This window comes from Phyllobates terribilis, unplaced genomic scaffold (assembly GCF_046119375.1).
Source record: "Phyllobates terribilis strain yellow unplaced genomic scaffold, ASM4611937v1 Scaffold_2__4_contigs__length_985480577, whole genome shotgun sequence".
In the NCBI taxonomy this organism is placed as follows: Eukaryota; Metazoa; Chordata; class Amphibia; order Anura; family Dendrobatidae; genus Phyllobates; species Phyllobates terribilis.
Genome location: NW_027362762.1, coordinates 532,181,302 through 532,206,938, shown reverse-complemented (window position 1 = coordinate 532,206,938; position 25,637 = coordinate 532,181,302). Strand labels below are relative to the sequence as shown.

At 40.3% G+C, this 25,637-nt stretch overlaps 1 protein-coding gene and 1 long non-coding RNA gene across 3 annotated transcripts in view; one reads left to right on the top strand and one right to left on the bottom strand.

Annotated features, from left to right (window-relative positions):
- Positions 1-15,169, top strand: part of CRYBG2 (crystallin beta-gamma domain containing 2) — a 332,797-nt gene extending 317,628 nt beyond the window's left edge. Inside the window, exons 18-22 of one of the 2 annotated variants that reach the window (XM_073666156.1) lie at positions 7,234-7,373; positions 7,516-7,639; positions 7,907-8,065; positions 10,279-10,438; positions 14,274-15,169. In XM_073666156.1, the coding sequence (XP_073522257.1) occupies positions 7,234-7,373; positions 7,516-7,639; positions 7,907-8,065; positions 10,279-10,438; positions 14,274-14,362 (672 nt within the window). In that variant the 3' untranslated portion in view covers positions 14,363-15,169. The remainder of the gene's footprint in view (positions 1-7,233; positions 7,374-7,515; positions 7,640-7,906; positions 8,066-10,278; positions 10,439-14,273) is intronic. The other variant, XM_073666157.1, reaches the window with a different exon arrangement.
- Positions 14,915-22,347, bottom strand: LOC141219610 (uncharacterized). Its single transcript, XR_012288071.1, has 2 exons — positions 21,750-22,347; positions 14,915-15,188 (listed from the first exon to the last, which is right to left on the bottom strand). It is a non-coding gene; the product is annotated as an uncharacterized lncRNA (long non-coding RNA).
- Positions 22,348-25,637: the final 3,290 nt, after the last annotated feature.

Below are 25,637 nucleotides of genomic sequence, written 5' to 3'. Positions count from 1 at the left end.
ATATAATGACTGAAATTCATTAATCTGTTACTAAATTAAAAACACGCTATTAAAAATACTGATATTGCCCTCCTACAGTGACCAGTGACCATTTAGTGGTAGACACCAGTCCTTCAGAATAAATAGTTGATTTAGGCTAGATATATACAACAGAGTCACTTACAGCTGATCTTCTTTCTGATTTGGGTCGTTTACTTTTCTTGTCTTTTCCTTGTGGTCCAGACTGACAGGATGACTTCTTCCAGCCACGTCTTGTCTGCAGCGTTTATAAGAACGATACTTTAGACTTCTCATATTTCCAGCACCATCCCCAAATATTCCCAACCCACAAAAACTCCCAATTCTGCCTGCTGTGCAGGTGTGGAACAGTGACCCCCAATAGTTCAAAAAATGTTTCATTACTCTTTTTTTTTTTTTTTTGTCCTCATCCTTATATATAGTACGATGGTCCCCACAGTTCCTCTATATTTAGTATGAGGCCAAACAGCTCCTAATATACAGTATGAGAGGAACACAGCCATTATATATAGTACGATGGCCCCAATTGCCCACTTATATATAGTATAATGGTCCCACAGCTCCCTTATATACTGCATTATGTCCTCTGCAGCCTACTATACATAGTATGAAGGACCCCACAACCTGATAATATAAAAAACCATAAAGATGACGCTTACCTAATCCTGATACCCAGTAAAGTAGCCTTAGTCTGCTCTTCTGACTTTTACAGTGGGCCTACAGAGACGGCGCGATGTAATGATGTCATAGCGAAACCATTCAGGCAGCGCTAACCTCTGATGAAGCCATCGTGTGTGGCGTAATGCGTGCAGCATAATACCTTCTGACAACTTTATACCACCCCTGGCAAAAATTATGGAATCACCGGGCTCAGAGGATGTTCATTCAGATGTTTAATGTTGTTGAAAAAAAGCAGATCACAGACATGGCACAAAACAAAAGTCATTTCAAATGGCAACTTTAGGGCTTTAAAAAACACTAAAAGAAATCAAGATTAAAAATGTGGTACTCAGTAAAAGTATTTTTTTGAGACCAAGCAGAGGGAAAAAATTATGGAATCACTCAATTCTGAGGAAAAAATTATGGAAACATACTGTAAATTTTTATTTCCAAAACTAACACCTGAATCAAATTAGATCTGCTCGTTAGTCTGCATCTAAAAAGGAATGATCACACCTTGGATAGTTTTTCACCAAGTGGACTGACATGAATCATGGCTCCAACACAAGAAATGTCAATTGAAACAAAGGAGAGGATTATCAAACTCTTAAAAGAAGGTAAATCATCATGCAATGTTGCAAAAGATGTTGGTTGTTCACAGTAAGCTGTGTCTAAAATCTGGACCAAATACAAAAACATGGAAAGGTTGTTAAAGGCAAACATACTGGCAGACCAAGGAAGACATCAAAGCGTCAAGACCGGAAACTTAAAGCAATATGTCTCCAAAACAGGAAATGCACAACAAAACAAATGAGGAACGAATGGGAGGAAACTGGAGTCAATGTCTGTGACCGAACTGTAAGAAACCGCCTAAAGGAAATGGGATTTACATACAGAAAAGCTAAACATAAGCCATCATTAACACCTAAACAGAAAAAAACAAGGTTACAATGGGCTAAGGAAAAGCAATCGTGGACTGTGGATGACTGGATGAAAGTCATATTCAGTGATGAATCGCGAATCTGCATTGGGCAAGGTGATGATGCTGGAACTTTTGTTTGGTGCCGTTCCAATGAGATTTATAAAGATGACTGCATGAAGAGAACATGCAAATTTCTACAGTTATTGATGATATGAGGCTGCATGTCAGTTAAAGGCACTGAGGAGATGGCTGTCATTACATCTTCAATAAATGCCCAAGTTTACATTGATATTTTGGACAGTTTTCTTATCCCATCAATTGAAAGGATGTTTGGGGATGATGACATCATTTTTCAAGATGATAATGCATCCTGCCATAGAGCAAAAATGGTGAAAACATTCCTTGAAAGAAGACACATAAAGTCAATGTCATGGCCTGCAAATAGTCCGGATCTCAATCCAATTGAAAATCTTTGGTGGAAGTTGAAGAAAATGGTCCATGACAAGGCTCCAACCTGCAAAGCTTATCTGGCAACAGCAATCAGAGAAAATTGGAGCCAGATTGATGAAGAGTGCTGTTTGTCACTCATTAAGTCCATGCCTCAGAGACTGCAAGCTGTTATTAAAGCCAGAGGTGGTGTAACAAAACACTAGTGATGTATTGGAGTGTTCTTTTGTGTGTTTGTTTTTCATGATTCCATAATTTTTTCCTCAGAATTGAGTGATTCCATATTTTTTTCCCTCTGCTTGGTCTGAAAAAAATTACCCTTACTGAGTACCACATTTTTAATCTTGATTTCTTTTAGTGTTTCTTAAAGCCATAAAGTTGCCATTTGAAATGACTTTAGTTTTGTGCCATGTCTGTGATCTGCTTTTTTTTAACAACATTAAACAACTGAATGAACATCCTCCGAGCCCGGTGATTCCATAATTTTTGCCAGGGGTTGTATACACTGCTCAAAAAAATAAAGGGAACACTTAAACAACAGAATATAACTCCAAGTAGTTCAAACTTCTGTGAAATCAAACTGTCCACTTAGGAAGCAACACTGATTAACAATCAATTTCACATGCTGTTGTGCAAATGGAATAAACAATAGATGGAAATTATTGGCAATTATCAAGACACACTCAATAAAGGAGTGGTACTGTAGGTGGGGACCACAGACCACATCTCAGGACCAATGCTTTCTGGCTGATGTTTTGGTCACTTTTGAATGTTGGTTGTGCTTTCACACTCGTGGTAGCATGAGACGGACTCTACAACCCACAAAAATTGCTCAGGTAGTGCAGCTCATCCAGGATGGCACATCAATGCGAGCTGTAGCAAGAAGGTTTGCTGTGTCTGTCAGCGTAGTGTCCAGAGGCTGGAGGCGCTACCAGGAGACAGGCCAGTACACCAGGAGACTTGGAGGGGGCCGTAGGAGGGCAACAACCCAGCAGCAGGACCGCTACCTCCGCCTTTGTGCAAGGAGGAACATGAGGCGCACTGCCAGAGCCCTGCAAAATGACCTCTAGCAGGCCACAAATGTGCATGTGTCTGCACAAACGGTTAGAAAACCAACTCCATAAGGGTGGTATGAGGGCCCGACGTACACAGATGGGGGTTGTGCTCACAGCCCAACACCGTGCAGAACGCTTGGCATTTGCCACAGAACACCAGGATTGACAAAGTTGCCACTGTTGCCCTGTGCTCTTCACAGATGAAAGCAGGTTCACAATGAGCACATGTCTCGCTCCATCCACCAACGTCACGTTGCACCACAGATTGTCCAGGAGTTGGCGGATGCTTTAGTCCAGGTCTGGGAGGAGATCCCACAGGAGACCATCCGCAACCTCATCAGGAGCATGCCCAGGCGTTGTAGGGAGGTCATACAGGCACGTGGAGGCCACACACAATACTGAGCCTCGTTTTGACTTGTTTTAAGGACATTACATCAAAGTTGGACCAGCTTGTAGTGTGTTTTTCCACTTTAATTTTGGGGGTGACTCCAAATCCAGGCCTCCATTGGTTTTATTTCCATTGATGATTTTTGTGTGATTTTGTTGTCAGCACATTCAACTTTGTACAGAACAAAGTATTCAATGAGAATATTTCATTCATTCAGATCTAGGATGTGTTATTTGAGTTTTCCCTTTATTTTTTGGAGCAGTGTATATATATATTTTTTGATAACTCTGCTGAGCTTTGTCATATGATCATACTTCAGTTCCTTGATCTGACCCATATTGCAGTTTTTTTTTTCCTTTTACCTCTTCTTCATGCTTCATCTTTGTAGGACAGGTTTACCATTTGAAATTAATATTAAATTTACTTACATGTTGTGATCACAGGCAGAGATATATATAACGTGTTATATACATTTATATATATTATATATACAGTACAGACCAAAAGTTTGGACACACCTTCTCATTTAAAGATTTTTCTGTATTTTCTTGACTATGAAAATTGTACATTCACACTCAAGGTATCAAAACTATGAATTAACACATGTGGAATTATATACTTTACAAAAAGTGTGAAACAACTGAAAATATGTCTTATATTCTAGGTTCTTCAAAGTAGCCACCTTTTGCTTTGATGACTGCTTTGTACACTCTTTGCATTCTCTTGATGAGCTTCAAGAGGTAGCCACCGGAAATGGTCTTCCTACAATCTTGAAGGAGTTCCCAGAGATGCTTAGCACTTGTTGGCCCTTTTGCCTTCACTCTGCAGTCCAGCTCACCCCAAACCATCTCGATTGGGTTCGGGTCTGGTGACTGTGGAGGTCAGGTCATCTGGCGTAGCACCCCATCACTCTCCTTCTTGGTCAAATAGCCATTACACAGCCTGGAGGTGTGTTTGAGGTCATTGTCCTGTTGAAAAATAAATGATGGTCCAACTAAACGCAAACCGGATGGAATAGCATACCGCTGCAAAATGCTGTGGTAGCCATGCTGGTTCAGTATGCCTTCAATTTTGAATAAATCCCCAACATTGTCACCAGCAAAGCACCCCCACACCATCACACCTCCTCCTCCATGCTTCACGGTGGGAACCAGGCATGTAGAGTCCATCCGTTCACCTTTTCTGCATCGCACAAAGACACAGTGGTTGGAACCAAAGATCTCAAATTTGGACTCATCAGACCAAAGCACAGATTTCCACTGGTCTAATGTCCATTCCTTGTGTTCTTTAGCCCAAACAAGTCTCTTCTGCTTGTTGCCTGTCCTTAGCAGTGGTTTCCTAGCAGCTATTTTACCATGAAGGCCTGCTGCACAAAGTCTCCTTTTAACAGTTGTTTTAGAGATGTGTCTGCTGCTACAACTCTGTGTGGCATTGACCTGGTCTCTAATCTGAGCTGCTGTTAACCTGTGATTTCTGAGGCTGGTGACTTGGATAAACTTATCCTCAGAAGCAGAGGTGACTCTTGGTCTTCCTTTCCTGGGGCGGTCCTCATGTGAGCCAGTTTCTTTGTAGTGCTTGATGGTTTTTGCAACTGCACTTGGGGACACTTTCTTAGTTTTCCCAATTTTTCGGACTGACTGACCTTCATTTCTTAAATTAATGATGGCCACTCATTTTTCTTTACTTAGCTGCTTTTTTCTTGCCATAATACAAATTCTAACAGTCTATTCAGTAGGACTATCAGCTGTGTATCCACCAGACTTCTGCAAAACACAACTGATGGTCCCAACCACATTTATAAGGCAAGAAATCCCACTTATTAAACCTGACAGGGCACACCTATGAAGTGAAAAACATTTCTGGTGGCTACCTCTTGAAGCTCATCAAGAGAATGCCAAGAGTGTGCAAAGCAGTCATCAAAGCAAAAGGTGACTACTTTGAAGAACCTAGAATATAAGACATATTTTCAGTTGCTTCACACTTTTTTGTTAAGTATATAATTCCACATGTGCTAATTCATAGTTTTGATGCCTTCAGTGTGAATGTACAATTTTCATAGTCATGAAAATACAGAAAAATCTTTAAATGAGAAGGTGTGTCCAAACTTTTGGTCTGTACTGTATATATATGTATGTATATGTGTGTGTGTGTGTGTGTGTGTGTGTGTGTGTGTGTGTGTGTATATATATATATATATATATATATATATATATATAATAAATATACAGTTTCACACTATTTACCTCTCATAAATGCATTTATATGATTATGCATTTGGGCTTGTTGGTGCCAGGTATAAACTTTAGCTTGTTCTTATTTGCATGGTTTCGCTGACGTTTCGACAAACTGCAGGCCTATGCGGTCTGTGGCTTACAAGACGGAGAGTAATAGAGAAGGGAGCTTTTGCTCCTGGCAATATCATGGGATTGAACTGTGTGAGATCAAGGGCTGTGCCAAGAAGTTCGAGGCCAGATCTCCGGATCTTTGATGTTAGTGACGCCCTTGCCCATAAATCATTGTCATAACGCTAGCCCTGACTGAATTAACAACAGACAATGATGCAAAAATAGTCACATTTTTTTTTGATGTGAAAAAAATTTGTGAAACAATAATATTGATAACCCAACGACTAAAAACATTAAAGCCATTACATTGACATGTCTTACAATGTTTTAAATAGTGCATGATATTGAAGACCCAAAATGCTTTAGACCTGAAGTAGTTGAGGACATCATGTTTTACATGATTCCTTGGCACTAAACTAGTGTGTAGATAAACTCGATCACTGGATTCAAGTGATCCAAATTCAAATCTCAGTTGAACCTGAGTGATTACTTTACCTATACATATTCTATTTGTGCCTTTTTTAAGTCTGTTTTGTTTGTGTTCGCCTGTGTTTTTTTGTGTGTGTTTTTTTATCTTTGTGGGCGGAGTCTAGTAATTCCAGATGTATTCGCATGATTCATCAACTGCAACTTTTTAAAAAGTCGCAAAATTTGACGCAACTTCTGTCCTGTTCCCCTTAGTTTATGCTTGAGGTTTTTTTGTGCCAATATGCGACTTTTGGCTCTAAAAGTGGCAAAAACCATCAAAGACAGGAAAAAACAAATTTTTCACTTTGCGCCAATTTCATGAATTGCATGCGCCATTTTGTGTTTGTGTTGCTGAGGCAACACGGCAGCTACAATGATTGTAACATGACATTGTTGAACTTGTTTATGACTTACCCTTATGGAAACCATGAATGCAACCTGTAGACAAGGCCTTAGTGTGGTACATGCCAGAGTGATCTTTTTATACTAGTAGCTTCCTGTGTGATATAGGATGGCTAGCCCTGCGATTTGACAATATCTATTAGTAGAGATGAGTAACAAGTTCAAAGGACCCTGGTTTAACTGTTGGGCTGGTAGTCCATGGCAGCTGGACCAGAGCACTGCATACCTTCGCCTCTCAGCCGCTATCACTAACATTTCTTCTGATAGTATGCCCAACGCAATGTCATTGTTACGGCGCGATTCATGTATGACATTGTGCTAGGCCTACTAATTAGAAGACGTTACATGGGAGGAGGTTCAGAGCCCTCTGGTCCAGTGGTCACGGACTACCGACATGGCCCATGGACCAGGATGCTGTGAATCTGTTTGCTCACCTCTAGCTATCAGTTATGCTGCTGCTATGCAATTTACCTACAAAAATAACAAAGCACAGTTATTTTGATACATTTTCCTTTCATTATTTTGCAGTATTTTTCGACACCTTCAATATCACTTCATGGCTTAGAGAGATTTGAAGGCAAGGAGATAGAATTCACTAGTTCAGTTCGGAGCCTGCAAAGTGAAGGCTACAACAACCATGTGCTATCCATTAAAGTGGCAAGTGGCATGTGAGTAATTGTTTATTCTTTCATATATCATCCTGTTACTTATATTTTTTCTCACAAACTGTACAGGACTTCTTCATATACTGTATTATCCCTTAATGTATTGTATTTAATATTGTGTTTTCCATTCTTTATTATAATGCAGATGGGTTGTTTATGAGCACAGTGATTTTCGTGGAAGACAATGGCTACTAGAACGGACACAAATCACTAACTGGTTGCTATTCAGTGGTATTCAGCGAATCGGATCACTTTGTCCTATTAGACAGGTAGGGTCACTGCAAATACTATAAACTGTATGGAAGCCCAAATGCCAAGATGACAAACTTTTATGTGCCCATTTTCCTGGAGGAGCATAAATTTTTATTTTAGAATGTATTAATCTACTTATTTTAACCTAGAAAACCATAGATATGAGGTCTATGTGGGTTGAGGAATCATCCGTTTAGTCTAAACTAACAATACCATGTATCACATCTAAAGCAGTATCAATCTAAACCCTATATCTCTCTCTACACTTTTTCCATCTGTTTCAGAGAAGGGTATATTTCCGACTTCGGAACCGTGCCTTAGGCTTGTTCTTAGGTGTTCCAGAGCCAGCGGAGAACATGAAAGCTGCACGTGTCCAAGTCACTGAGCCCAGAGTCGGAAGCTGTAATCTTTGGTACTATGAGGAAGGACGGCTTAAGAATCAGGTTAGTGAAAAACATTCTTGCATCTGTGTTATTTTTTGGCCTCATACACCCAAATTGTTCCTGTAATTTATTGTGGTCATGCATACCAGTGAATAAAAATTGGGTAGTAAACCCATGCAGAATAAATAAAAAATCCATAAAACTTTTTTCATCCTAGAAATACTAGCAATACAGGAAATCTAAATTTGTAAAACCTTATCCAAAAGCAAGCTCAATATAGTCCTACTATAACACTCTTTTACAGACCAAAATACACACACATTAATGCGAGGTCTTTGGGGATTTTTCCTGTTTACATTTTTTAGTGTTGTCACCCAGTTACTATTGGCCCAACATTGTGCTAAGCATTTTATTAACTTGAGTGTACATATAAGTTGTGTGATTAGTCGGAGTGTTTATGACAGCTCTGCCCAATCATATAGATAATTATGCACCTGTGAACTGTTAGGCTATGTTCACACATGTTGTGTTTTGCTGCAGATTTTTATGCAAATTTTCAGCTGCATTTTTCAGTACCAGCAAAGTCTATGAGAAAACAGAATTCTCGGTTCACACATCTTGTTTTTTTTTTTTTGCTACGTATTTTGTGCCTTGGTTGGGTTTTTGGAAAATAGAGCATGTCACTTCATTCAGCGTTTTTTCACCCATAGGAAGTATTTGGAGGTGAAAAAAACGCTGAAAAAATGCAGCAAAAAAACGCACCTGTGTTTTTTCAGCGTTTTTGATGGCAAAATAGAATGGGGTTCTTTTTTTTCACAGAACTTTATGTACATGCATAAATGGAGACAGAAGGACAGTGAAAAAACGCTGCAAAAATGCATAAAAAACTCATGAAAAACGCAACAAAAAACGCACCAAAACCTGCGTTTTTGACGCAGCTGTTTTCCTATCAGAGAAAAGTTGTCAGCTGATTTGCAGCAGATTTCTGACATAAAAAAACACAACGTGTGTGAATATAGCCTTAGCTGCACAGTTAAATCCCCTTCTCTGTATTGAACTCTCTATTCAGTGTAGAGCATGTAAACAAAGCTGAACATGATTAGAAAGATTTAAGGCCCCATCACACTTAGCGACGCTGCAACGATCCCGACAACGATACGACCTGTCAGGGATCGTTGCTGCGTCGCTATGTGGTCGCTGGTGAGCTGTCAAACAGGCAGGCTCACCAACGATCAGGGGAGCAGCGACATCGTGGAAAGAATCTTTCCACGATGTCCTGCTCCTGGTTACCAGCCTGCTGAAGCAGGAGCAGGTTGGTAACTATGGTAAACATCGGGTTACTAGGGGCACACGCGCTCCTAGTAACCCGTTATTTATCATGGTTACCACTCTGCTATAGTGAGCGGGAGGTTACCGCTCACTTTAGCAGGCTCGTAACCATGATAAACAACGGGTTACTAGGAGCGCGTGTGCCCCTAGTAACCTGATGTTTACCATAGTTACCAGCCTGATCGCTGCTCCCGCTGGTCACACACAGTGATGTGTGCTGACCAGCGGGAGAGCAACGACCAAAAAATGGTCCAGGACACTTTGCAGCGATCAGCGACCTCACATCAGGGGCCTGATCGTTGCAAAGTGTCACACATAGCGACATCGCTGGTGAGGTCGCTGTTGCGTCACCAAAACCGTGACACAGCAGCGATCTTGCTAGCGATCTCGCTATGTGAGACCGGGGCTTATCTCCCTACCGCTTCCTGACTCAGTAAGGCTATTCTGGATACTGGTGAATAACTACCCAACATCAGGTAGAAGCAAGACCACCTGTTGTGACTTTATACACCTTCCATAATCCACATGGTTTATTTTGGAGATATAATCACATATTTGACCCATTTTCCCTAAATAGAGTACAAAAGCAGTGCTGGAGGTAAGACACTGGCACAACTGTATGTGCTCTTTAGCTGGCCCACTTATTAGGGTATTGTGCTATGGGGGGGATATTTGCTAAAGGTCTTATAGGGAGCATTGTGATTTGGGGGGTTGTTATAAATACACTTGCCATGTCTGGTAATTTACTCAGTATGACTGACTGGATTACAGGCCCTGATTGTGGCTGACAATATTACAGGCAAGGTGACCAGCACTTGAATGTATGTCTGGAAACTCCATCATAGGAAATTCCTGCCACTGCATGGTTCTCTTTAATTTTATATTAAAACACAAGAAATGTCTATCTCTAACAGAAACAACGTATCTTCTGTATCTCCTTATAGTTGACTCCTCAAATGAGCTTGCAGGTGGTTGGCATGGCTACTCCAGGGACAAAAGTAGTCATGTGGTCTGAGGGGCGCAAACCAATTCAAACTTGGTCTCTTGAGGATTCTGGACTTATAATGAGCTGTTTATTTGAGGGTTTGTGTCTAGATATAAAAGGTAAGTAGTTAAAGTAGTATTACTAAGATGTTTGGCATATATGCACTATAGTGCCAAATAGTCAAGACTGGCATTTTGTATGCCAGTCTTGGTAAAGATTACTCTGTAATAAGATGTGCTAAATTTATTAAGAGGTGTAAGCATATTTAGCTACCATGCACCACTGAAATAAATGTACTCTAGTAAGAGATTGAAGTACCTTTCTATCATAATTTACACCACTTTTATTTTTGAAATGTTGATCAATTTGTTGGCTGTGCTTGGTTGTGCCACTTCCCAGCTAAGCACTGCCTACTTTTCAAAAAGTCGGCCAAACTTGCCCTGCCTGAAGTACAAATGCCAAAAGTCACTGCATTTTTGCGGAACTACAAGTTGTGACATCTCAAACAATTTTTTGCCAAACTGTTTGGTGAATTGGGACTTACAGGTCTAATCTGAGCTGTAGGAGTGATTTCACACAATGTACTGCAGATTTTCAGATCTCAATTCTCTTGTGGATTTTCTCAACAGACTATAGTGCTTTGGGTAAAGACAAATTCACACCAAAATATGAATGTAACGTGGGTTTTCTGTGGATTTGTGACAAGTCTAATTTACAGTGACTTTTCAATGATTGAATTTTCAATTGATACCAAAATATATAAAATTATGTATTATAGTATACAACATATATGAGATAATGTCTTCCATAAATTATATTAGACGTTTAGAAAAGTACACGTTATTGCTGTTCTGACAGACTCAAGCTGTCCTTGTAGTATATATATTCATCAGAATACCTGCAAGGTAATCCTACATTTTGCCTTCAGCAACCATTGCACAGTGATGCCTCTCTGGTCATGTCTTCCCTTGGCATAATCCATTATTTGCTGAGGTTTCAAAAGTGGCTCCTAGAACAATCAGCTGACCTCATTGGCAGCTACATTGTGAAATATTTTGTCTGTGATATTTATAACCTATGAAGTACATTTTTGTCATAGGTCTATAAGGAATGTGTGAAGCAGTCTCAGGAGCTGAGACTGCTTCATACCAGGCAGTGCTATTGGCTATGTTATATAGTCAGCACCTGCCTGTAACTACAAGTGTAGTTATGCAATCCAGTCACTGTAGCTTAACTACTTAAATTTCAATCTGTGACAGCAGCATTTAAATGATATCAGTGCTAAGTCATTCAGTCTCCGGCTTCCATTGGCTCCCCGCGACGGAATTGCAAGGCGCCATTTGGCTACCATGACAGCCAGAGGCCTACCAAAGCCCCACCCATATCAATATCTTGGTTTTCAGCTACAGGCTTCCATAGCAGACTGCAATTTTCCTCTATACTGCAATATTATGGCTTATAGTGTATAGTTTGTGGTATATAGTTTATAGTATAAGTGATTTAATGATTCCCTAAAGGAACTAAACAATAAAGTGAAAATTTATAAATAAAAGAATATATATAAAAAAGTATTTTAAATCTCCACTTCTAGTGAATGAATTTGCTTTTTAATAGAAAAATAGTAGATGTTTGCTGTGTTGAGAGGTAAATTCTGTAAATCAATCAATCAATTTGTTCAAGCATTGAACAAACTGATGCATATAAATAAAACACAGAACTTCTGGACAAAGTTATCAAAAATAATAATTGCAGTAAACGACAGCGTATAAAAATCACATTTTGATGTCAGAACTTGACTAATATACAGATATGACTGGCATTTGAAGTGATGTGGTGTAGCTTAATTTCTCAGGAGGGTCCTCTTCCATGTAGTACCCCACTCTCTTTAAAAAAATAAATTGCTAAGCAGCTGCCGAGTGTATTATCTGTTCTTGGTGCAGCAGAGTATCATAATACACACTTTAGGTGCTGCAGACTTTCTTTACTTTCAAATCAGTAGTGGTCAGGAAGATTATCTTCACTCTTTAAAACCCTTAAATCACTACTCCGGTGCTTTTTTTTAATTTAGTCAGAATATTATCACTAATTTATGTTCCCTGACCATAGTAAAAAGCTTACCAGCCGTCATCTTCTTCTGTTCTCAGCGCTGCTCTGGTCAGTCTTCTGCAGTTTGTAACCTGCAGAATCGCTCCAGTGTTTGCTGGGCGAACCAGAGGTCACTTCTCAATGTAATTCCATGAGAGGCAGAACAGGGTGTTCATAGACTTAGGCCGGTTTCACACGTCCGCATATATCTGGAAAAAACGGTACTGGAGATATCCGTGTCCCATGTGTCCGAGTGTGTCACATGTGTGGCAACCGTGTGCCTCATCAGGATCACACGGACGGCGCCTGGGAATCAGCGCTACAGTTAGCGCTGTTCCCAAGCGCCGGTGCTGAACACTGCACTCATCATGGTTCCTGCCGGCGCTGTGATCAACTGCAGGGACAATGATGAGGGTGGTAGTAGTAGTCTGCTCCCACAGTGTCCCCACCTGTAAAAATAAGAATAAAATAATTAAAACCATGTACTCACCTCTCCTAGGTGTCCCAACTGTAATCCGTGCGACCGCTGCTGCCGAGGAGCCGGGGAGAATGAGCCGCTCCAGAACTGCAGCTCAGGAGCAGTGTACTGTCTCTCACTGAGCACAGTTCCGGCAGCAGTGGTCACATGAATTACAGCGGGGGACACCTAGGAGAGGTGAGTACATGGATTTTATTATTTTATTCCTATTTTTACAGGTGGGGACACTGCGGGAGCAGACACTACTACCCTCATCACTGTCCCTGCTGAACAGAGCTAACTGTAGCTCTGATTCCCAGGCGCCGGTACGTGTTACACGGATGACACATGAATGTCATCCGTGTGGTACGTTTTTCGGACCGTGTATCCGAAAAAACTGACCTGTCTCCGTGTGGAGCACACGGACACACAGTCTGGGTAACACACTGAGATGTGCACAGACTCATTCATTTTAACGGGTCTGCGTGTGTCAGTGTCTCCGGTATGTTTGGAAACTCTCACCACTCGTATCAGAGACACTGACGTGTGAAAAAGCCCTTGCATTGAGAGCTTGTGACTGTTACCTCTGACTTTTGGTCAGTCAGAAGTTGCAGTCATAGGATGGTGGATCGGGACCAGAGCAGCATTGGTAACAGCTAATGACAGCGGCAGGGAATCATCCCTGAGAGGGAGGTATTTTACTAGGGGCAGGGAACAGACATTATTGATATTAGTTATGTATATGCATCAGTTTTGACCACTGTTATGATGAATTGATTTATAGAAACGACTGCTGAACATGACCAACATCTACTATTTTACTGCTGAAAATCAAATTAATTCCCTAGAAGTGAATATTTACTATAAAAAGATAAACGACTGTTAGCTGGAACATGCTGCTGCGATAATCCTGAAATAAATAATATTTGTCTAAATTTTAAACTTAGAAAGGTGGCTAATATTAATAAGGTATAATTCATCCAGCTTGCAGCTTGTTCCAGTTAAAAAAATGTTGAAACTTTTATTTAGGCTTATAGATAAAATACCAATTCTTCATAATATCTAATGCTTTCTAACTTGGGTTACCACCTTCTTCGAACGGCTAGTTCTAAATTTGTGAGCTAATATATGGAGTGGATGTATTCTTTATATGCCCCATTAAAAGTTTTAATTTTTTTCAAACTGGAACATGCTGCGAGCTGGATTAATTATACTTTATTAAGATTTTTCTATGCAGTGGGCTCACGCTGGCTCTGTTCCCAAGCCACAAGCAAGAGGAGGAAGATAGTGGCGAGCTGGACTGTCTTTTAATCTTTCTATTTTTGAAAGGAGGCTCTTACAAAGTAACTCACATGTTAGGTTTTCCTAAGCTGAAATACTATTTTTGCTAAGTTTTCTCTCTTAACTTGCAGGTGGGCACAGTTATGACTCGGACCATGTTGTGGTGTGGGAGACAGCCAAGGACAGGCTAACACAAGTTTGGGATCTTGAAGTGTTCTGAAATAATTAGTAGTTTGTTTTCCGGACCAGTGATGATCTGTGTTCCTGATATTCTGCTGAATATATTGGACTACTACTTTATCAGTCATTTTCAACATGTTTACAGGAGTCCTTCATCATCCCATGCGCCTTACTACAGTATTACCAACATTAAGATGAACCTTCTACTCCAACATGATAAAATATGATGCAGTTTCCTACCCACAATCCAACTAATTAAAAAAAAATCTGTTAAATGTGAAACTGCAGCTGAAGCTGACAGGGTACCGGAGATGTTCTATGTATAGTTTTATTAAGCCGCTCTTTGTGTAAAGTTTGAGGTACTAGAATATTTATATTGTATACATATATATTTTTATACAGTTTCACAATCTTTGTCTTTCTTTTCTAATTCACAAGTTTGTGGTGATTTTGTATATACTATACTACAATATATGGGACTTATTAAACGGAATGAACACTCAACCGGTTCTGTAACATTTGATGTATTAAGGCCCCTGTTTATGTACATGTACAATAAGCAAGGTAAAAATGATAATAAAAAGCATAGCACTTCATGGTAGAATCAGGTTTATTCTACAGATCAGGTTTACTACAGGCGATGGTTCAGAGAGAGTGAGTATAGACATTTATCAGTTGTTTGTACTCTTCACATATGCCATCCGCTTTTTGGCTTCTCTTCATCATTCAGTCTTCGCAGAAAGTGTTCAGTTTAGGATGTAGTGAAAGACTGTAAATGCAATTATGTTAAGTAACATGGCTGACATGCCTGGAGCTCCATTCACAGTAGATGACATTTTATCATCTTTATCTGTAGTTGCGTTTGCCTAATGTGAAGGAAAGAAAACAAAGTATAAACTACTTTTATTTTACATGACAAACTAAAGTATTTTCAGGTGTTAAGGTAAGAACTTATAAGGTGCGGCTAGGAAACATGACAGCATGTAATTTTACAGTGCATCTTCACAGCTAAATGCTTGTTAATGTGTGCATTTTTTTTTTCTTATGAAACTGGTTATCGACATAGTTTTTGACTGCATTGCAGCCACACCTTGGCTGAGCAGGGAGTCCATACATATGTGCTACATGTTTCCTTAAAGGTACTCTGTCATCACATAGTGACTGTTCAAGTACAGGCGCTCGGTGCACCATGGCGTGGCCAAACATTCACGTGCACCTTCCCACCTGCTTCTTTACTCTCTATCTCTATTCCCCCTATATTGACAGCCCTGTCTTAATAGAGCCAGAAAAGAGTAGAGATAGCTGGAAAACATGCCAGTGGGAAGGTGCACTTAAATGTTTGGCCACCCCATGCTGCACTGAGCTCCTATACTTTATCAGCACAGAATGACTGTTCAAGCAGAGTCCCATTAAGGATGCCATAGACAGTGGTTGACTGTTGGACGAACGATACTTTGACAACATACACATTTTAGACTCTTGGCCAAACCCATCGATATCTGCACACTATGATGCAGTGTCATTGCATTATTTGTACACACACACACACACACACACACACACACACACACACACACACAGTGGTGTTATCCTTTGCACGTTTGTCACACTTAAATGTTTCAGATCACAAAGCAAATTTAAATATTAGACAAAGATAATACCAGTAAACACAAAATGCAGTGTTTAAATGAAGGTCTTTATAATAAGGGAAAAATAAATCCAAACCTACAGGGCCCTGTGTGAAAAAGTGATTGCCCCCTAAACCTAATAACTGGTTGGGCCACCCTTAGCAGGAACAACTGCAATCAAGTGTTTGCGATAACTGGCAAGGAGTCTTTTACAACGCTCTGGAGGAATTTTGCCCCACTCATCTTTGCAAAATTGTTGTAATTCAGCCACATTGGAGGGTTTCCGAGCATGAACCACCTTTTTAAGGTCGTGCCACAGCATCCCAATCGGATTAAGGTCAGGACTTTAACTAGGCCACGCCAAAGTCTTAATTTTGTTTTTCTTAAGCCATTCAGAGGTGGACTTTGCTGGTGTGTTTTGGATCATTGTCCTGCTCCATAACCCAAGTGCGCTTCAGCTTGAAGTCATGAACAGATGGCCGGATATTGTCCTTCAGGGTTTTTTGGTAGACAGCAGAATTTATGGTTAAATTTACCACAGCAAGTCTTCCAGGTCCTGAAGCAGCAAAACGGCCCAGAACATCACACTACCACCACAATATTTTACTGTTGGTATGATGTTCCTTTTCTGAAATGCTGTGTGACTTCTACACCAGATGTAATGGGACATACACCTTCCAAAATCTTTGTCTCATCAATCAACAGAATATTCTTCCAAAAGTCTTGGTAATCATCAAGATGTTTTCTGGCAAAACTGAGACAAACCTTTATGTTCTTTTTGCTCAGCAGTGGTTTTAGTCTTGGAACGCTGCCATGCATGCCATTTTTGCCCATTCTCTTTCTTATGGTGGAATCTTGAAAACTGACCTTAACTTAGGCAAGTGAGGCTTGCAGTTCTTTTGATGTTCTTGTGGGGTCTTTTGTGACCTCTTGGATAATAATAATAATAATCTTTATTTTTATATAGCACCAACATATTCCACAGTGCTTTACATACATTATCATGGCTGCAAGGCTGCTGTGCTAACGATTGAGCCACCGTGCTGCCCGTTGCTGTGCTTTTGGGGTAATTTTGTTCGGCCCGCCACTTCTGGGAAGGTTCACCACTGTTCCATGTTTTCACCATTTGTGGATAATGGCTCTCACTGGGGTTCACTGAAGTCCCAAAGCTTTAGAAATGGCTTTATAACCTTTTCTAGACTGATAGATCTCAATTACTTTGCTACTCATTTGTTCCTGAATTTCTTTGGATCACAGCATGATGTCTAGCTTTAGAGGATATTTTGGTCTACTTCACTTTGTCAGGCAGGTACTATTTAAGTGATTTCTTGATTGAGAACAGGTGTGGCAGTAATCAAGCCTGCGTGTGGCTGGGGAAATCAAACTCGGCTTCCCAAAGATGTGATAAACCAGAGTTAACTTATGTTTTATGGGGGGCAATCACTTTTTCACAAAGGGCCCTGTAGGTTTGAATTTACTTTTCCCTTAATAATATAGACCTTCATTTAAAACATTTAAAAACTGCATTTTGTGTTTACTTGTGTTATAATATTTAAATTTGTTTTGTGATCTGACACATTTAAGGGTGACATACATGCAAAAGAATAAGAAATCAGGATGGGGACAAACACTTTCTCACACCACTATATATGTGTGTGTGTGTATGTGTATATAATTTTTCTCAAAGTATGCCAATGGAAACTACAGCAAGATAAAGCTATGGCTCTTGGAATGTGTACAAGCAGAAACAGTTCTTTCTATACTATATCATTTTTAGAAAAATAGTAAGACATAAAGCACCTACACATTTGACATCTCCGTAAACATACAGAGTATAGTTAATATATAGGTTATTAAGTAACATAAATCCAAACTAAAAAAGACTGCGCATCCGTTACATGTAAGACCATATCAATGCTTTATTATCCAAACACAAAAAGGAGGCGTTAAATATACACAATTAAAAACATACTAAGATGTTCAGATCTAGGTCGAGACTTTTGATAAGGCCATAGATCTTCCCACACAGGTCCAAAAAAATGTACACTATAAGTATGAATATTACATGCAACACAAAAGTTTGCCTACAAATTAATCTTAATACTATAGTATATCACACAATACACAAAGCCCAAACAATACTTCCCAAGTAATAGAACGTAGTTTTAGTAAAGAACTATGCATACATAAAAAGAATATAGGCAATATTCATGGAAACAAATATTTGTATAAACAAAAAGTTTATAATCCATCCCAAATTATTCATCATGTAGCATCTGTGTTAGCAGCACTCAGGGATGATTAAATTGGGACTAATTATAACTATTGTGAGTATACAAATGGTTATATTTCAAGTTAATATTGCTCATTTGGAATCCTTCCCCCCCCATTTTTTTTTTATGCACTTTATTGAAACTGCATTTTATTACTTTTGAGCTATTGTTGGTGTTTGGGGTATTATACCTTATACTAAAATAGTAGAATTAATTTGGAGGCAAGCTTTTGTGTTGTATGTCATATTCATACTCATTGTTTAAGTGTATGCTTTTTCTTTGGTTGCCATGTAGGATGATTTGTTTTCTTAAAATGGGTCTGAACTCTGAACCTGAACCTGTTGGTATTTGTTGATTTTTCATTGTTTTTATTTGTGTGCATTTGCCTCCTATTTTTGTGCCTGAATGATAAGAAAGTATTGATATTTTCTACTTTGCTACTTCATTACTTTCTTGACACAATGGCTGACACTTAAGGTGTGACCACTTGATAAAATTGTATTACATAGAAATTTCAAGCTAAAAAAAAAACAAAATGGCATTACGATGTAACAGTCTAATTTTGCTACTAATTTCCCATTTTAAAAAGTGGTGCAACCGGTAAAAAAATGGCACATGTAGTTATACACATTTGCTAAAAAAGACAGGATTTGCTTTTAGAAATTATTGCAGTTTTGGACATAGAGCATTACCATGAAAGGCCTTTGTAATACGCAAAGCCAATATAAAAATATTCCAGCAGCAATGGCATGCAAAATTCAACATTTAAGCCATGTTCACACCTTCAAGATTCTGTTCATATTTAGGATGAGTTTACGTTAATGTGTTAATTATTAGGCCAGTTAAGTCCTCATTGTAGATGGTCACGCATGCCATGGGCCATTCGGCACAATTATGACAAGTGCTATATTGTAACGAATTGACAAGTGGTTTCCATAGAGCATTTTCATTTTGTACATGTGACGCGCCGCCTGGGCCATATTCTTTAGGGGGAATACCCGGAGCCGGATCAGATGGGAGTTGTAGTCTTCCGAGTGGCTGTGACCCGGTCCGTGCCCAGGGTGTCAAACTCAGTTGTATGTGGCAGTCCTACAGATGTTATTAAGTTCTTAATGTCGACTACGCCACCCGTTGTATTGCGGTCACTACGGCCGCCGCTGCAGCAGGGTCCGCTGAGGCTGATGGTGTTGGTGCAGCTTTTGATGGTATAACCCCCAACGGGTGGGGTATAGCCTCAGGGGGTCAGGTGCAGAGGATGGGGGTTGTAGTGGTGCAGCGTAGATGTAAAATGAAGACAGAGCCGGGTTGTGCAGTTTAGGGTATTTACTCACTGCTGATGTTCCGGTCACTCCAGCTTCAAGTGACCACCCGAGCCGTGCTGCGTCCACCAGGTCCTGGATCCAGCCAACCCCCAAGCAAGTCCGGAGCGTGACCCTGAGCTCTCCTTCTGTCCTTTCCTCTGGCCGTCCCCACTAGTGATCCACCTAGGTCCAGCTCCCTCGGGCCTTCTGTTGGGAGACCCTTGGCCTTGGGTTCCCTGACCCTCCACGTGGTCTGCCTTCGGGGTGGATGTGGTGGGTGGCCGTGGCAGACGCTGCCCACGGCCTCCGGTCTCTGGCTAGGGTGTGCTGTTGCCCCCACCAGTTTGGGCTCCGGTACCCTATTGCCGACTCTTCACCCGGGGATTGAATTTGGGTTCTTAGAGTCCTTTCTTTTTACCCCCTCTGGGTCTCTCTTTCTTCTCCTCTCTCACTCTGGCTCAGGCCGCTCTTCTCCTCTGCTCTCTTTCACTCCTCTGCAAAGGCTGACTCACTCCACTCTGACAGACTGACTGACCCTGATCTTTGATGGTGCCCACCTTATATACTCCCTCTATGTGTGAGCTCAGGTGACCAGCACCCAATGAGCTCCTAACTTTACCCAGGCTGCTCCCCCTATCTGCCCCTACACTACTTGGGATGTACCACCCCCCTCCCACTCCAGCCAGGAACAGACTCGGTCGTACCTGCACATTTCTAAGTGGGAGTACCGTTGGTCTGTTCCCCGGAAATGGGATGTGTGTAGTGCATGCAGCCTACCGAGCTCAGATCCACACTCCATCCTTACCCGGGAGTGGAATATCACACCTCTGGGTTGAGGTGCAATACCCCTGTAGCAGCCGAATCCTCAGGGTGCTACACATGTGTTTCTGGAAACTTAGGAGAAATATCAGGACAAATGCCACACTTAAAGAATGCTGCATTTTATCATCAATTATGACAAAGAAACCTAAATCTTGTGTATCTTGACTTTAAAGTATTATCCTATAGACTTTGTTTTTTGTTCAAAAAAAGCTATGGCCAAAAGTTAAACTTTGAAAAATGGCAATAAATCAAAAAACAGTAAACATGTTACAATGCTCTGTGTGAAACTAAGGACTATCTTTATTCCTTGCGATGTCCTTGTGTGCAATGAACAGCATATGGACCAATATTGGCCTACGTGCTAATGCACATGGGCTATTTTCCACATAGACCACAGGTCCATTTGGAAAAAGTTGTAGCAAGCACTAGTCTAGTCTTTATCACAATCCAGATTACTGCATGAAAATAGAAGGTAGCGCCATCACCCGTCCGGTATATGGACGAGCAAAGTCACACCGGCAAGTTGATCATCTAAACTTGGCCTTAAGAAAATCCTCTAAGTCAGACTAGGCCTTAGCTGGCAAACAGTTTATTGGAGTGCAAAATGTAATGGATGTTCATACATGCTGTTCACACTTGCAACAACCAATAGCCATAAGCAATTGAAGAAGCATGTTAATATGGTGCATATGTAATGCAATATAGATGTAATCTGTAGCGACAAGTATGAATCCAATCTCAATATGTCTAGCCTGAGCTATTCATGTGTAACTAATGCCCTGGCCAGGGAGGGAAGCAAAAGAGTATACAGACAGCACAGCAGGGATCACAGCTGATTCTCTCTTTGAGGTAAAACATTGCTTAAAAACAAGCAGGGAAATATTTTGCCTCACAAAAATAATCCTTTGTGATCCCCTGATGTAGTGTCTGTATACTCTTACTTTCTCCCCTGCCCAGGAGATGTGGTATGATCAGACCATGTTCCTGCACCGTCAGACACAGCCATTACACAGCTAAGGGACATTTAGGATTTATAAGATTATCTCAGCACAAGAACATTTTTTTAACACATCCAATTGTGGAACTTATTTTTATTCCAAGATCTATTAATGAAAATGTACTTTGTTCATGGGAAAACCCCTTTAAGAATTATTACAATATTATCACTAACAATTATAACAGTGTGACAAAGCTTTGTTACCTTTAGACATTGGCATTAGTGATTGCTGGAAATGAATATAGCTGCATCGTGTCTGCTAGCATTGTGCGATTGAGACCTTGATATCTCCCAGCATTATATAATACCATGGTCTTGTCACTTAGGTTTCGGGAGTAGTTTTGTATAGCACAATAAAATAAAATATGGAATGGAATATAGGAAATTCTCTGTCATTGTCACTTACCGAATTTGCTTGTCCGTATACAACTGCCATAAGGAAGAGCAGCATTGCACTCCAGAAAAAATAATGTGGCATTATTACAGATGTCCCAACAGAGCTTGTAATGGGCTTGGTGAAATGCAGAACCTTCTCAGATCAGAGCGTTATGCACAAGAAGCAGTACTGTACTAGATGTTTGTTTTTCAAGTTTGAAAACCCTGAAGTGAAAGTATCTGTTGCTGATGATTATGGTTTGGATGCCAACTTTTGGTTTAACACCTGTTCCTGAAGACGAAGTTCAACGATCCTTCCCTACTATGGCTCACTGCTCAGTAACAGCAGTAAAACCACTTCCAGGATGTTCTTTGTGGGTATTTTTGTGATCTTGAGATAAAACTCTGTGCCTAAATGCGGGTGGTGAAACTCAGGAGAAAAACAACCAAAAAGTCCTAACTGGCTTACCAGAGAGCAAGATCTCATGAAAATTTAGGCATAAGCTCAGATAAATGAAGAACAATTTGGTGAAACATACTATTAGAACAGGCTGGGCAAACAATATTGTGAATCTTATATTACTTGTACAGCATGAAAGAAAGGGCACACCTGTGAAGTGAAAACCATTTCCGGTGACTGCCTCTTGAAGCTCATCAAGAGAATGCCAAGAGTGTGCAAAGCAGTCATCAAAGCAAAAGGTGGCTACTTTGAAGAACCTAGAATATAAGACATATTTTCAGTTGTTTCACACTTTTTTGTTAAGTATATAATTCCACATGTGTTAATTCATAGTTTTGATGCCTTCAGTGTGAATGTACAATTTTCATAGTCATGAAAATACAGAAAAATCTTTAAATGAGAAGGTGTGTCCAAACTTTTGGTCTGTACTGTATGTATTTTATTTGTGAAATAATGTAACATGAGAATTGTTCCAGAGACTATGACCTTTGTTTTTTATGCCATTCTAGGAAATTAAATAGTTGGAGCGATTTGGGCATGCTTCTAAATTTGGTGCATTAGAGGCTGTCTATAAAATTAAATCTATATTTACTATGAGCAGGTGTAAAGTTGCAAAAAAAAACCTGTCCCATTCCTTGCTTTTCAACATAATAAATTTGAAAACTTTGCCTTAACTACTTCTGGACCACCCATAAACGATAAACGTCCAGGCTGCTTGCGTTCTACTCTGTACTGACATTATAAAATGTCATTGCATAGTAAAGCAGCCACATGACATCATGTAGCTACGGGAGATGGCTGTTTGTAACCATCTTTCCCTTCCTGATTGCTGCATACATAGCTCCGAACAAGTGCTGAATATACAGTAATAGGTAGCGCTAACGGCACTTTCTCCTTCTGCCCAAGTGGTCATCTAATTGTTGTGTTTCGGGGGGAGCAGGAGCTACTGGATCCTAGGAGACCCAGACAACTCTGTTATGCAGCCAGGAGGCTGAATTTCTACTATAACTGAGGCTAACATACTAGCCCCAGTTACAGGGAAAATCCAAGTAAAAAAAAGTATTTAAATGTTGAAATGCACTCTAAAGGTCTTTTATGAATTTATGGGAGAACATAATATGTCAAATAATTGACAAATAAATTAATACATAAAAACCAAGGGGAAAAAATTAAAGCCTCTGCCAATCCAAATTGCTGTTAATGGCCTCGTCCAGTAAAAACAAAACTTGAAACCTATCCTATATAAAAATATTGGTTATGAAAAGGTGAACATATTCTATAATGTACCATATTTTGCGGACTATAAGACGCACCGGACTATAAGACACTCCCCAAATTTTGGGGTGGAAAATAAGGAACATTTTTTTTAATAAAATAGTGGTGCGACTTACAGTCCAATTTTTCTATAGCTTACCGGAGGAGGTGATGGCTGCGGTGGAGCGGGGTCTTAGGAGACAGGATTGCTTCTGCAAGAATCTGGCGGCGGTGGCAGCAGGAGTGGGGCGATGCTGCAGGCCCTGGGCTGGAAGGAGGGGGTGTTCGGTGGTGCAAGACTGCGGTGGGCAAATGGCCACCGGTGGTGGCGCATGCGCAGACTGAAATCTCGGGAGCCGAGATCTCAATTTCTTCATGTGCCACCTCTGGCGGCCATTTTCCTGAAGTCCACTGCAATGAAAACAATAGGAAGTGGACTCCGCTGGCATTTTTTTAAAGCCCGGAGCCTGCGGCAGCCTTGCACACCGAACACCTTCTCCTCCTAGCCTGGGCGCACAGCATTGCCCCACTCTTGCCACCTCCAGCTTCCTGCAGCAGCGACGAGGCCTCCTGGGACCTCGCTCCACTGCAGCCGCCCCCCTGGTAAGCTATATGCAGATTTTAAGATGTACCCCCATTTTCCCTAAAAATACTTTTTTTATTTTTATACTCAGAAAAATACGGTATTCTAGTAATCCCTTGGGTTCATAAAATAATGTCAAGAACAGACACTTATTTCCTTTATTTTCCCAACAATATCGTCCACTATCAGTAAGAAAGATAAGCGAGTATTAAAATGACAAGAAAATAAGACCTCATGTTTTTATTTTTCAAAATTAAATTTTTATTGAAAGATTAAATAATTTTCAATTACAAAAATACAAAAAAACGAAGAATAAACATGACAATATCAGCATCAATATATCATAGAATATAAGTATAACGTACAATAAAACATCGTTATAGGAAGAAAAATGAGGGAAGGGAACATTTTAAGCCATCAGTATTACAATTATGAAGTTACTAAAATCCAATATAAACCATACATAGTACAGCCAGGCGTGAACCAACGAGGAGCACAATCCGGACAGAGAAGAAACGCACCAGAGAAAAGGGTGGGTGACATCAGTCTGATGCAAGACGGTAGGCATCAGATACCTGGAATTCAATCCAGTCTCTCCAAGTCTCACAGTATCTATCACAGTCAGTAAGACCCCATGTTTTATGATAAAAAGATACAAAAGCTATTTGAATATCCAAAACGAGAAAAAAATCCAGATTTTGAAACTGTATATACAATAAAAATTAAATATGTGTTTGGTCAGGAATGGGTGTAAATAGCCTGGACATGAACTGGTTAAAGAAGAAACCCAGTTTTTGCATCATTTTTAAATTTTTGGAGAGTGAAGTGTAAAAACTGACATTTTTGCAAAATTTTGGTGTACATCTCAATTATGCTACAATTTTGGGTGCAGTTAACACCAAGAAATAGAGCAAACTGCTTAATAAAGGAGGGCCCTTATGTTTTAGGCTGTGTTCTCATCCACATTGTGGCATGCATTTAAACTGAACCTTTTGACAGATTCTGTGTCAGAAGAGTTATCAGTAGAGATGAGCGTTGTTCGACTCGAACTGTTCGCCAATCTCAAATTCGAGCTGTTTTGGGCGGTGTTCGAGCCGTTCGGCGAACACGAACGATTTGAGAAAAATTCGGCTGTTCGAGGTTATGTTCGATAACTGTTCGTGCACCAAAATCATAACTGGATTTTTTCTCAGTAATGATGAAAATTAATGTTAATACGCAGTTTGAGTGTACAGCGGGGTGGGGGGAGGGGCAGGGGATGGATCTCTGCAGGAATAATGAAGATCTCCATTTTTTTTTCTCTTTCCCGCATTTACAGTGGGGAGGTGCAATCTGTCAGCCTATCAGCAGCGCACACACGGAGCGAAGTGCTTTTTTTCACACAAGCAAGGGCATGTGTCATTGGCAGTGTATGTCATATGTCCTTGCCCTATAAGACCAAGCCATTTTCCCCGTCGCCACCATTTTCTCACTGCTGCAGCTGCGTGTTAGACGGCACCGCTGTTGCTGTGTGCGCTATACCTTGTTAATTTCAAGCCAATTTTCGCACAAATCTACAGATAGCTTGGGAGTAGGGAATAGTTGTGATTGCAGTCCTTTTAAGGACTAGGTTACAGCATTTC